At 34.5% G+C, this 13,790-nt stretch overlaps 2 protein-coding genes across 2 annotated transcripts; one reads left to right on the top strand and one right to left on the bottom strand.

Annotated features, from left to right (window-relative positions):
* Nucleotides 1-436: 436 nt before the first annotated feature.
* On the bottom strand, nt 437-4,061 carry LOC110791537 (glycerate dehydrogenase HPR, peroxisomal). The gene is made up of 13 exons (XM_021996289.2): nt 3,530-4,061; nt 3,339-3,422; nt 3,058-3,198; nt 2,614-2,735; nt 2,440-2,521; nt 2,162-2,234; nt 1,792-1,883; nt 1,592-1,666; nt 1,385-1,492; nt 1,224-1,301; nt 1,054-1,098; nt 755-869; nt 437-657 (listed from the first exon to the last, which is right to left on the bottom strand). The coding sequence occupies exons 1-13, from the start codon at nt 3,650-3,652 to the stop codon at nt 635-637; spliced, it is 1,161 nt and encodes a 386-aa protein (XP_021851981.1). The 5' UTR covers nt 3,653-4,061; the 3' UTR covers nt 437-634.
* Nucleotides 4,062-7,611: 3,550 nt separating this feature from the next.
* LOC110791536 (chloroplast protein FOR GROWTH AND FERTILITY 2) lies at nt 7,612-11,744 on the top strand. Its single transcript, XM_021996288.2, has 2 exons — nt 7,612-8,151; nt 10,658-11,744. Exons 1-2 carry the CDS (start codon nt 7,843-7,845, stop codon nt 11,477-11,479), a joined length of 1,131 nt encoding a protein of 376 aa, XP_021851980.1. The 5' UTR covers nt 7,612-7,842; the 3' UTR covers nt 11,480-11,744.
* The last annotated feature ends 2,046 nt before the right edge of the window (nt 11,745-13,790 follow it).

Below are 13,790 nucleotides of genomic sequence, written 5' to 3'. Positions count from 1 at the left end.
CATTTTTGCCGTTAACTCCTTTGAATTGAGGGTTGATATATGTAGATTGTGGGCTATACAGTCAAAGTCCAATCCATTTGCGAGCCCAATGCATGTGAAGAAGGGACTTGGCTTACTTGGCCAGTGGTCATTGCAGTTTTGTGCTGTATCCAGAAGAGAGAAAAGAACATATTTCTCTTACAATCAGCAAATAGGGATGTCAAATCAGATCATCGGTCGGTTACAGATCGGATATAATTTGGGTATAATCGGATAATGTTTTGTGTGGGGACATTGTGCTCATACGGATTGAATGTGTGATTTCGGTTTGATGTCGATCAGATCGGATCAGTTTTTGACAACCCTTAGTGCAAAAGGATCCAAGTTATCCGCATTCGTCAGCAGGAACCAATAACGATAGACGAGAATGTTCTAATTATATATGAATGGAACTATGGAAGTGAAAAAGGATAGATATCACTGTACGGAGTATGAACAAGAAATGAAACATTGTGTTAATATCACAGTATACTAGAAGTATATCCGTTACAGATACATGGATACGTCCATCAAGCTCCCTCTGTAAGTCGGAAGAGTGATTCACACTTATTGGCGTATTGCAGCAAAACTCTAGTGAAATGTCATGCTTCAGCTCCTACAGCTTTGAAACTGGTAAACCTGCATAGTAATTGTATTTATACAGTCAGTATACTTTATAGTCTGCATATTCCTAAGCGACTGATACGTGCAAAAAGGCGAGTAGAATGGTAATTACTTAAAGCTTTAGCATTGACAATGCTCGGGCAAGCTGCTGGGGGTGGAGCATTCTCATTCAAGAATGGATCAACACGGTTGGGATCAGCCCATGTTGGGTATCCTTTAATTTTCCCCTGAATTTCAGAAAACGATTTCAGAATCATAATAAGTTAGACAGTATCTATTTGCACCTTGCAAGTGAAACTTGCAAGCGTTCACATGGTGTTAGTCACCTAATTGTTAGATATCTAGCCTAACTGTTTAATTATGTAATGCAGAGGTTAATTTTCAGAAATTTAGTCCAGTTGATAAATGTACCAGGACATTCAGAGCTGCCAGTGTCGCCATTCCTTCACGAGTCCACTGCATATAAGATAAAAGATAATGCACAAAATTGAATTAGAAAGATCTGATGATGGGATTAATTAAGCATTCATAACATTTTAGTAGTTAGATAATTTAAAGAACAGTAGAAGTCCAACAGGTACCTTGGAAGCTGAAGCTATATGTGGTACCACAATGGCGTTCTTCATGTCAGCAAGACCAGGTTTCATGAATGGCTCGTCCTAAGACAAACAAAAGAGGAAGTGCTAATATGATTTTATGAGGTAATACTATCTGGAACTGTAAGAAATTTATGTTTGGGTACCTCAAAGACATCAAGACCAACTCGAAACATGGGGTTCACTTTCAAATGTTCAACAAGTGCTGCTTCATCAATCACAGGACCTCTACTACAGTTAATGAGGATTGCTTCCTGATGATGAAGTTTAAGCAACAGATTTAAGCAACATTTGTCACAAACTTGAAGTAATTACAGTAGGATTTCTCCTAGAAGAACTCATTGAAAAAATACCTTTTTCATCATTGAGAGCCTCTCTTTGTTCACAAGATGGTATGTTGTTTTATCCAATATTGGATGCAGACTTATCTGCAAAGGGTTCAATCCTTTTTTAATGCTTTGCAGGATTTTGATTACTTTTCCCCAATTCAGAGAGAAATTAGAAGTCATGCTTGAATTGAATATGATTCGTTGGAAATTGGAAGGAACCTCACCAAATCAGCCTGCTGAAGCACTTCATCCATACTCGATGCTCTTTTCCACGTGACAGGTTGCTCGCCATTTGCCTTCAGGAATTCACCATAAGCTATAAACGGAAAAATCACTCAACAGTCAGAAATACAGGTCACCATGACAAATGCTCCCTCCCTACAAAGCAACATTCTAAGCTAATTAAGCTAAAATGTCATAATTGTCTTAACTACTTAATTTTTACATATCCGCCATATCAATGTAAACTTCTATTGAAATTCTTAGGTGCAGGAGTGTAACTTACTAAATTTAGAAAGTGGCTTATCTCTTTGGGACAAAGTAAAACAGAAATGTGGTCTATTATTTTGAGACAGATGTAGCATGTGAGTCTACCTGTAACAAACTTCTCCAAGCGAGTTGATTGGTACAGATCAAAGTATATCAGGTTCATTTTGAATCCCTCAACCTGGGAGTGGAAGAGTAGCATTATGTGTGGTTAGTTGATCAGAAAAATGACTGATTAGTAGGTTATTGCATCTACAAAAGAATACAGAAACTGTTCGAGCTTATATTGCTTATAAATGTTTACTCATGTCAGAACTCAGAATTTTAGTTGCTAATATTCTCGAAAATCTAAGGAACTCTGAGCACGGATTTATGATGTATATTACCATCATTCTAGCATAAGCAGATCCAATACGACCAGCTCCAATGACACCAACAGTCTGGCCTTTTAGCAAGTTTCCGACAAACCTGTGTTCAGAAACATGTTCAGCTCCATAAAAGCAATCACTCTCAATGTAAGTTGAGTGAATTGAACAAAGTGGTTATAAGAGAGCCCTTACAAGTGAGGAAGCCATCCTTCGTACAAACCACCCCTCATAAACTCATCTGCTTCAACTATCCTTCGAGCAGCAGCCAAGGATAGTGAAGCTGCTAATTCTGCTGTAGTCTCTGTCAGAACTCCCTACAAAAGGAAAATAATACAATAAATGAGAACATGAATTCATGCAACATGCATTGTTGACAACCTTTCCTCGCTCCTAAATAATAGGCCACGTTTGATTTAGGGTCGAATTTTCATGTAAATTGTAGAATTTCAAAATGCCTCATAAATCAAACTACTACTCTAGTAGTATAGTAGCATGCTACTTAGGCCCTATTCTTTTTTGTTGAGTTACACAGAAATTCAGTTAAGTTCAGTTCAGTTCAACCTTACTAATTTGCTATAGTACTAATACGTAAATGAAAGAATGAATAATGAATTAGCAAAGTTAAAAGAATCTTACAGGAGTGTTACCAACAGCAACACCATACTTAGTAGCAGCATTAACATCAACATTGTTGTAACCAACAGCCATGTTACTGAATGCTTTACCACCTGCCTTGCTCAATGCAGAGAACAAAGTCTCTCCCCAGTCCTCTGTCAACTGTAAACATTACAATTGTCAACTAAACAAAAAATAGCCACTCGGCCAATTATTTTATTCACCCGGGAGCATGATACGCATTACACTATTCAAATAAAAATCATCATTTACCCAATTATTTGTATATATAAAAAAATTACCTGGCCAATCACCCCATCACACTTGTCTCCAATTAAAGCAATAATATCATCAATAGACAAGATAGTTTTCTGCTGTGTACAAATCTAAACAAAAAAAGAAAAGAAAAATAATCAAATACTTAAAACTCTTAAGCAACAAAAAGAAGAAGTAACAACTCAGAAACTGAATTGGGTAAAAAGACTAAAATAACCTCCAATCGGCAATCTTGTTCAACTAAGAGATTAATCCAACGGGTACCCGGCATAGATTTAGTGCTAACAACTCTGTATTTTCCACTGGGATTATAAACCTCAATTGAAACTGGCTTTGCCATGTTGAACTTGTGATAAACTGATGATGTTTTTTTTGGTTCAGTTCTTTTAACAAACACTTGGTGTGCAAACTTTCATCCTTCAACTTTTTTTATACTTAGGAAATGGGTATGCTGTGACGCACCCCACCATAAGATTTGTCTGTTTGTTTACATCAAGATTACAACTTTGTGATCAATGGTTTGCGATGGTGTTTTCTTTGAAGGGTGTAGAGTAATGTGATGAGGTTGGATGTATTCGAGCATTGGTTGTGCTGTTTGAGGATAAAGTGCATTTGTGTTGCGGAGTAGGAAGTTTTATGAGAGCCTTTCATTTGGTTGGAAAGATAATGAGATTGTGGCCTTAAGTTAGTTGATCATTTTGATCAATGGCATACAGTTTTTGATAGCTAGAGAGTAGAGAGGCTTCCAAAGCGGCCCCAGCTCCGATAATTCATATTTTTTCTAAATACTCAGTATTATTTTGACTTTTGATATTTTCACTCTATTTATTTTGATCATAATTTTTTATTCATAAAAAGTTAAATATTATTATATAAAATGTTACTCTCTCAATATTTATTTAATGAATACACTTGGTCGGACACGAGTATTAAGAACAAGAATTGAATGAAATAAAATAATAAAACAAGTGGGGACCATATCATTTTAAGGGGTGGGGGGTCGGGTGTAGTTTTGAAATTATTTGTTTAATATGGTGTCGGGACATAGAATATATTTAATATATTATTTAATTAGATGGTGGGGTTGATAAGTTACTAAAAATGGCAAGTGTATCTCTTAAATAAATACGTAGGAAGTATTGGATTTGTCTCAATATATATATTATTAAAGCAGAGTGATGAGAAATATGAGTGCTTCAAAACCTCAATCATCATCTCTGCTTCGTTATTTTAGGGAATTCGGACAACATAAAAAAAGCAAAAAAAAAAAAATTACCTAAAGTCTACCAGCATAACTAATTAGGAAACTAAAATGGACATAAGAATAATTAAGAGTATTGGACATGAAAGAATAATTAAAGTATCTATATACTCCTTAGTCAAGTTTGCAGTTTCAAAGATTTTGAGACCATCATGTAAACAAAACATAATTTTGGATACGTTTTAGCTGCTTACTTTGGGTCTTATGTGCTTAAGACACATACAATATTTAGATATGTTTGGGTATTGCCACACAATAAATATTGTAGTTAATTAATAACATCGTTTAGGCAGTTTTAATACTTTTGAAAGAACTCGTGCAATCGCACGGGCACATACTGTTTTATATTATTAAAGCAAAGTGATAATAAATGATAATCCTCTAAACCCCAATCCCTCAACTCTCATTCACCATCTAAATTAGGAAAGGTAATAGATTCTTTTGAAAAAGGACAATATGTGAGGAGCCATAATAACGATAATGTCCTGATATTTTATCTTCTTCCACGATTTCATCTATTTAACATTCCTTACCTTACCCTGCTTTCTTCTCTTCCATTAACTCACTTAATTTTTCCTCCAATTTACAAATTTGACAAAGTTCAACGATAGTAAATAGAGTAGGGTGAAGGAGTTAAAGAAAATCATAGAGGGTTGTAAAAAATTGGAGGGAACTTGTATTAGTGTGCCTCAATAACTGTTTCATCTATTTTTTCGTTTTTCAGGTGATAAAAAACAAGTTTTAATTTTTTTTTAGAGTAGCAAAATACTAATTTTAGTTTTTTAGGTGGTAAAAAAACAAAATTTTAATTTTTTTAGATAGTATAAAACAATTTATCTATATTTTTTTTGGTGATGTTTTGGGCTAAGGCCCAAAGTTGCGTTGTGGCTGAAACATGTCCACGATTTATAACAGAAGAGTTGGTACAATTAGGAATTAGTCAAATACCACCATTTAATTTTTAAGGATGAATGGATTACGAATTTCACCCGGTCTTGTGTGTGGCGCGCCACACCAAAATTGCATCTATATCCATTTAAAATTCGAACACCAAAATTGCATCCATATCTATTTAAAATTCGGACATCAAATGCATCCATATTCATATCCAAATCCAAATTCAAATCATGCGTTAACTTTACTTATATAGAACTTGTATTTTTTTAATTTTAAAATAAATTAGAAATCCTATTTCTCATTCACCAAAATTTAATGAGTTTCTAATAAATTAATAAATTAATAAATTACAAATATATGCGTTTAATCAAATATATTAGATTAAATTGAGAACTTCATTTTTAAAAAAGTTATGTACCAACAATAATACACTTTGAAATAATTTCAGGTCGGATTTGGACTCGGATTCGGACTCGGGTTGGATTCGGGTCGGAGTCTCTGCAGGCTCCCTATCCGATCCATATCCATTCGGATTCGGACTTTTTTCTCGGATTCGGATCGGATTTTTTCCTTCAGATCGGGTCGGACTCGGTTCGTATTCGGATGTGATTGCCATCCCTATACACGAATATGCATCAAAAGCATAATAAGACAAATTTGCAACTTTGATAGAAAATTATAAGAGAAGGTTTTTACTCCGTTGGGATACTAGTTGCAAAAGAAGTATATGATGTTGATTTAATAGCATGTTATGATTCATGCAAATAAGAGTTCATGAAGAGTTTATAAATGATGTTCTTAAACATCTAAACTTGTGAGTTTTGCATATGAATATCACAATATTTATGAGATATTATCAAGACTCTAAAAAAGTGTTTTGAAATGTCATCTCAACCAGGCCAGTAGCTTGAGCACTTGAGAGTTATGAAATATACATACGGAGTATTAATTTATTCATGAAAGAATTCTTGTACAAATTGAATCATCTTAAAATATAAAATAAAGGTATGTAATGTCCTTCTAATAGATAGTATTTTATGGTTAAGAAGAACCATAAATAACATTATTAAATATATTATACATCCAATTTGGACGACTATGTTGTTATTTATCATGTATTTCCATGAAAGTATATGACCAAAGAAAGTTTATGACCTCAAAAACTACCATGATAAAGGTATGTAATGTCCTTCCAATGGATATTATTTTTCATGAAATTATCATTATTGATCGAAAACTACCATTTATATGACCTCCAGAAGAAGATATATATATGTCCAATATGTATGGATAAGTTTTATAATATCATGTACAAGAAAATTTATATCTCAGGTGAAGCTAAAGTATTATTATATTATGCATCGGGAAACTCGAAAATGAATGAGATAGAGAAAAACACATGATCTTACAAGTATTATTTTCAAAACATTAAATTGGTGATATAGATTGATATTTACATCGTCTGTTCAAGTGGAGAATTGAAGATTCAAGTTAAACTTTGAAGAATCAGTTTTCAAGGAACACCATGCTGCTACATTTAAGAGGCTACTCAAAAATATTGGACTGATTGCACTAGAAGATCTCAAGTAATGTATTGATCAAGGGGGAAAATACGTGTTGCACTCTTTTTTCCTTAGCCAAGGTTTTGTCAACTGGGTTTTCATGGTAAGGTTTTTAATGAGACAACTTCTCAAGCGTATTAAGAGGAATGATTAACTCTTTTCCCTTCATTGAGTTTTTATTCCACGGGATTTTCCCAGTTAGGTGTTAACGAGGCATAATATTCAATAATAGACATCCAAGGGGGGAGTGTTATGAACTATTTATGTGATGTCCATTATACCTCTAGTATTTTTCCGAGATATATACTAGATCTTATGTTTATTATTCTCCAAGCAAACTCTATTATATTGTAGTTATATATACCCCATTATTCCTGAAATAATATACAATTATTCTATTCCAATTTCTCTTTCTCTTTTTCTTTCTCCTTCTCTTTATTCCACAACAAAACTTAAGTATACACGGAAATAAGAATCTAAGATTACAATTTTAAAAAATGAAATAAAAACCCCAAAGAAAAAATGGGTAACAAAAAAGTAAAGAGAGGGAGTACTTTTTATTTTGAGCCCTACTTTGAGCCCATGATGAACAATTTTGGCAGGTAGCCTAATGAATGGGGAAAAATGGAAAAATAAACTTTATCTTGAACAAATCCACCATCACCACCTCACCTCTTCCACTTTCTTTTTTATTTCCTCTTCTTCTCCACCACCTCTCCCCTTTTCTTCCCCAATTAGGCAAAAAGAAACCCAGTTTCTTCATTCAAAGCTAGAGAAAGGGGTGGAGGAAGAAAAGAGAGAAAAAGAGAAATGGAGAGACTAATCTGCTCTTCGCCACTCCCCTCTAAATTACACCTTAAATCCTACCCTTCCCTCCCACAACTCGGCCGTGTTGACCCCCGTAAACTCGGTGTTTCTCTATCACCAACTACCGAGTCGTTCCGAGTTAACTCAACGTCTCTGAAACGCGGCCGATTTCAATTGCGGGCATCTTCTATTTCGAACCCAATTCAGGACCCATCTACCAATTGGCATTCGGACCCATCTAATTCAAATGGGTCTACGCCGGAGCCCCAAATTGTTTCACATCCGTCGCCTATCAATCCAAAGTTACAGAAGGTATGCATATTAGTATAATTGTTGTTATGTAAATTCTAATTCCTGCTTGAATTGTTGGTATTTCTTGTTACTTTCCATTTTAATTAAATTATACTCCGTATTATTATAATTGATGTGGTGATAAGCTCATTGAGACAGGGGATTATGTTTTCCTGAATTTTGATTGAAATTATAATTCGAAATTAGGTTAGGTTATATCTGTTTCCAAAATTGATAAGGTAGTTGGATCCTGAAAAATTAATGAAGAGAATTGGGGAATTATGTGCAAGCTCAGATCTTTACAAGTGTGATTCATCTGTTTTATGGTCTATGAGGAAATGTATCAATGGAGTATTACATGGAAAGGGGGGTCGTATTTACTAATTTGGTGATGTTCGGAAAAAGTCGTTATCTTTCTTGAAATAGTAATGGTTTATGATTAGATTAACCAATACGGATGGAGTGAGTGTTGAATCATCCTTAACTTGGGCGGGTTGGACAATGTGACAAAATTACCAGATGAAGGGAGTAGTATTCGTCATTATTTCGTCAGCTTAATTTGGGGATCATCATATACCATAATTTGCTTAATTAGGCGGCAAAATGTGATGCATTTGGCTAGTGTAACTCCTTCATATGGTGTGGAGACGTGGTTTGTAGTTGTGGAGTGGGGTTGTTGCTACGACTACAATAGACACATATATGCAGAAACTTGGCATTCTAATGTGTTAGCTCAGATCAATGACATTTCTAACACTCTCTAAGAAGTATGAGCTACTTAGTCTTCCTATATTAAGCTTTTGGAACGAAATTTGTTTGAAGACTAGACAACTTTTTCCGATTTTGATTGTAGGCCTTTTGGACATGTGAGATTCTTCGGGATGTTTTCCTTGGTTTAAGGTCTGAAGTTCAGTTGAGACTTGAGAGATATATGTCTACTGTTCGTCCATGCAATAGTTATCAAATTAGTATTTTCTTTTCATTTTTTCTAGTAAAACCTATCACTGTTAGTTGTTCTTCGTTGGTTTTTTTGATCAGATATTTTCTTTTTCCTTTGAGTGTGAAAGACAACTTTTTTTCCTTATTTAGTTAGGGACCTAGAGGGTAAATATTCAACTGAGTTTGACTGATCTGAACTTATAATACGTACTATCTCATATAAACTTGTTTTTTCTAGACTTATCACAACTGTTTGGAACTAATTTTGTCACAATTTCTCTTATCTGAATTTTTTTCTTTTATCTAAAATGAGTGAAGTTGACAAAACACGCTCTTAGGTTATGTTCTATTCGACTTATTTTAAACTTGAACTTATATTACCTAAACTCATCTCTTTCCCTAACTTATCTGAAATAAACTTAGTTGGGTATGAAATTGTCTAAGAAAAGCGTATTTGTCTGAAACTGTCTAAAATTATTTTGTCTAAATTTATCTTAACTTATTTTGTACGAAGCGTGAAACGAGTCAAAAAAGGCCTAAAGTGAGCTAAGCAAATGTTATTATAACAATTGTGAACATCAGTGCTGATTCGTGAAGGGTAGAATAAGAGTGCCATTTAACTTTTGACAAGGTTTATGAAGTGTTTTTTTAGTTTCCGTTTAGAAGGGCAAAGATTCATTGTGTCCGGTGTTGTAGTCTCTATGTGTATTTGTCTGAAACATTTTGCAATTGAAATCAAATTTCATGAGATTTTAGATATATTTTCCATGATTGGCAAAGCATGCTCTTCCTCTTTGTTTTGTCTTTCTTGGGTAGAAATGTGAGATGCATCCGTCATGGATATGTTTTTAAAAATAATTTTGTGAGTATCTTAAACTGTATTGTTGAATGAATGGATTAAAATAAAAACAAAAAATCTTCGATATTCCCGAATGATTAACCTAGAGCTTTAACAGGCTCTTGCTTAGGTAGTTGTTCAGCTAGCAACGGCATTATTCTTCACTTATGGCCCTGGTGCAATGGATCACATTTCAGACTGATCAATATGCTTCATCAACACAAGTTATATTAGAGATGGGATAGTCGTGGTAGCATGTGTAGTGGTCGGATTTCTCACCTTTTTCCCATTTGATAGTGAACTTGAGGAGAGAACTGGCTAGTTCTGGATTTCTCCTTTAATCTTTGTTTTCTAACCATTTGAAATTTATGGAATGGACTGATAAAGCAGTTTTGAAGATTTTAGGATAGAGATTAATGAAGCTGGAGAATATAGATATTGAAAACTTTTGTAGCTTCATTGTAACTTGTCACTATCACTGGTTACCCCGTTCTTCAACGAAATAACATTTTCTGACTGCTATCTGAAATTAGATTGCTTGATAACATCTTTATGCTGTGGAAAGACATTTTTCACTTACGGACTTAAGTTTGACCACCCATCTTTTAAGCATGTATACGTGATTGTAATTGCTGCTGCTTGTTTTATGTAAGTAATACATTTTGGATAGTCAGCAGCCTAATGTGTTTGCTACTCATCACTGAAGTTTTGAGTCAGTCTTTGAAATGATGCCTTTGGATCTCTTTTCAGGCCATCGCCGCTGCAAAAATTATTCTATTTTCAGCTCTTGCAATGACAATCATTAACCCAGTCCGCACACTTCCAGCATTCGCAAGCTTACAAACTGCCACGGCGGGGGGTGCGGTTACAAGAGGCTTCCTTCGCACCGAAATACTGAGTAGTGCATGGACCGGTTTCTTTGCCGGTTGTTTGCACACATTATCAGGACCTGACCACCTTGCCGCTTTAGCCCCTCTTTCAATTGGCCGCACTAAAATGGAAAGTGCGGCTGTTGGGGCCCTTTGGGGGTGTGGCCATGATGCTGGGCAATTAATTTTCGGCTTAATCTTTCTTCTACTCAAAGATCGCCTCCATATTGAAATAATTCAAACTTGGGGCACTCGGGTAGTTGGTGTAACCCTTCTTGTTATTGGTGCCATGGGTATTAAAGAAGCTTCTGAAGTCCCTACACCTTGTGTTGCCTTAGAAAACGGGGAGTGTGAAGTTGATGTGTTTGAAACCCCTCTTGTCGAGAAGAAGAAGAAGAAGATCGGTTTTGCAACCTTTGCCACAGGGATCGTGCATGGGCTCCAGCCTGATGCATTAATGATGGTTCTTCCGGCTCTTGCATTGCCCTCGAGGGTGGCTGGGGCAGCATTTTTAGGCATGTTCTTGGTGGGTACAGTTGTTGCAATGGGAGGTTATACCGTTTTCATTGGGTCGTGTAGCGAAGCATTGAAAGATAGAGTTCCTAGAATAACCGAGAAGCTCACCTGGGCTGCTTCTCTCGTAGCTATTGGGCTTGGATTGGCTATAATTATTAGTCAATTTTTCGGGTTTAGTTTGTATTAATTAATTACTTAGTTTTTATTTACAGGATGTCAAGATTTCGGATTGTAGGTAATTTTTTTCCCGACGGAGCATTAGGAAGGATTTTGGGAGTGAGCAAATTGATTTTCTGAAGAGATTACTACGTACGTTGATGATTTTAGTTTGTTGTATGTTTTATCAGTTTATGTGTGCAGTATTTATAGGTATAACTCTCATAATACCTTAATACTTTAATGTTGTATGAATTTCACTTGAAATTGTGTAATAGTGTGGTGTATTAGTATTACACAGATTGCAAACTAATGTAATGTAGTGGGAGGATAATCTATTATCTATATCTCATACTCCCTTACATACTACAGACGATGTGTTCTGTCAAATGTCAATGGAAAAGAGTAAGAAAGTGTTGTCTGTAATTCTGTAAATGATAAAATGGCAGAGAAGCAAAAGGCTATCGTCTTTCGGCTTCTGTAAATGCTTTGCTCTTTGCTCTTTGCTCTTTGCTCTATACCAACTATACCAGCATAAGAAACTGCAGGAAGTAGGAACACAGCACAAGCTAGCAAAGGAGTTTTATCATGAGAGACAACCACCATACTTGAACCCAATTCATGAGCTGTTTAATGTTTGATCTGCAGGGTGGCGAGGATTTCTTCAAACTTCAAAGACTCCATGATATCTTCTTGACCTCAGTATCAAATTAAACTAAAGGAAATTGACAAACTGCAATTTAGCTGGGTCTTTTTTTCTGGGTTATTGGGTTACATTTACATTATATAGTTTTAGAATTAATTGTCACGTTTTTTCAAATCTTAACATCTCGTGATGAAAAATCTACTAAGTTTTCATCGTCATATCATCTATAATTAATAGGTACGGTGTCTCTTCCATGTTATTTATCCAATACTCCTTTTATTATAACTTTAATTAATCTCGTTTATATTTGATAAAGCACAACGGTTATCTAAACTTACTTTCCAAGATTATTCCTAACGGCATAAATTGGTCGCGGCATATCACCTGTTAGTATGAACAATATGTATAATGTATTACTTGGTGTCTTCTTAGGGTAAAATTGCTTTGCAATCCAATCATGATAAATTTATTTAAGAATTCAGTCATGTGTGTATTATGTGATCGAATAAGCTTCTACATATATATAACACGCACAAGTGACACATTGATGCACACATGAACCAACGATAAGCTTAAACACCATTCAATCTCCAAATTTAACCAACTAAGCTAGCTACTCCGTAGTTAATATCTTCACTATGTGATGCGAATATATACGCATATGTATAACAGTATAAGTGATAACATGCATGTATGACCGCAGAAAAAACAGTTGACGAATGCACGAACCATAGGTACAAATTATTTTGTCAATGTTAACATGCATTCTATTCACATACTGTTACATGATAATGTAATCATCTTTAATTTGTCTAAGAAAATCCATAATATTGGGTCCATATTTGGGCCCTATTTTGATTTCATATTGGTCTATTTATTAGTATGAATAATGATATATGATCGAGTCTGTTTCAATTCAATTTTAGAGTGATGGAACCACCTGTCTCAATACATGAATGAGAGGAAAATTTAAAGTTAGCCACTTCCTCAATTAATAATAAAAAACTTCCAGACTTTATATTTCAGATGTTGTCGTATGGAATACGATTTATCATACTATTTCTTTTCTAGATTTTCATAAAACATATAAAAAATAGTCAATTTTAATTTATGTCTTGCCAAATCTTCAACCAACTTGCCCTGCGCGCCTAATCTTGTGCCCACATATCACCATCTGTTGGGCAGCATGAAAAACCATATTACGAAGTATAATTTTTATTTGTATTTTTCTTTAGGGATGGACCATATTCATATTCATATTCATATTCATTTTCATGTAATTATATGATGCAAACTTTTTAATATTTATATGTTTTATGTTTTATGTTTTATGTTTATCCTTTTTGCCAACAGTAACCGACACATTAAGCTTTGCATGTTGACATCTATGATTGTGATCGGTGTTTTGTTTTCTTTTTATTTCCCATCATATTCTTTGAATTTTTTTTATTTTTTTGACAATATTCTTTGAATTTAATCCTATGACATCCATGGTACTAGTTTATTATTAGCTCAATATATTTCAGATCTACAATATTGTCAATAATCTATGTATAATTAAGCATTATTTACATATATTCAAACATATATATGTTGTTAGGTAATAGCCTTCACTTTGTGTGTACTCCCACATGGAAAAAATATGTAGTTTAGAATGTCTTTAAATATACTCATGTGCTTACATATTGAATATGTG

This window comes from Spinacia oleracea, chromosome 4, assembly GCF_020520425.1.
Source record: "Spinacia oleracea cultivar Varoflay chromosome 4, BTI_SOV_V1, whole genome shotgun sequence".
Lineage (NCBI taxonomy): Eukaryota > Viridiplantae > Streptophyta > Magnoliopsida > Caryophyllales > Amaranthaceae > Spinacia > Spinacia oleracea.
The sequence above is the reverse complement of the archived record's forward strand: the minus strand, read 5'-3'. Positions and strand labels throughout refer to the sequence as shown.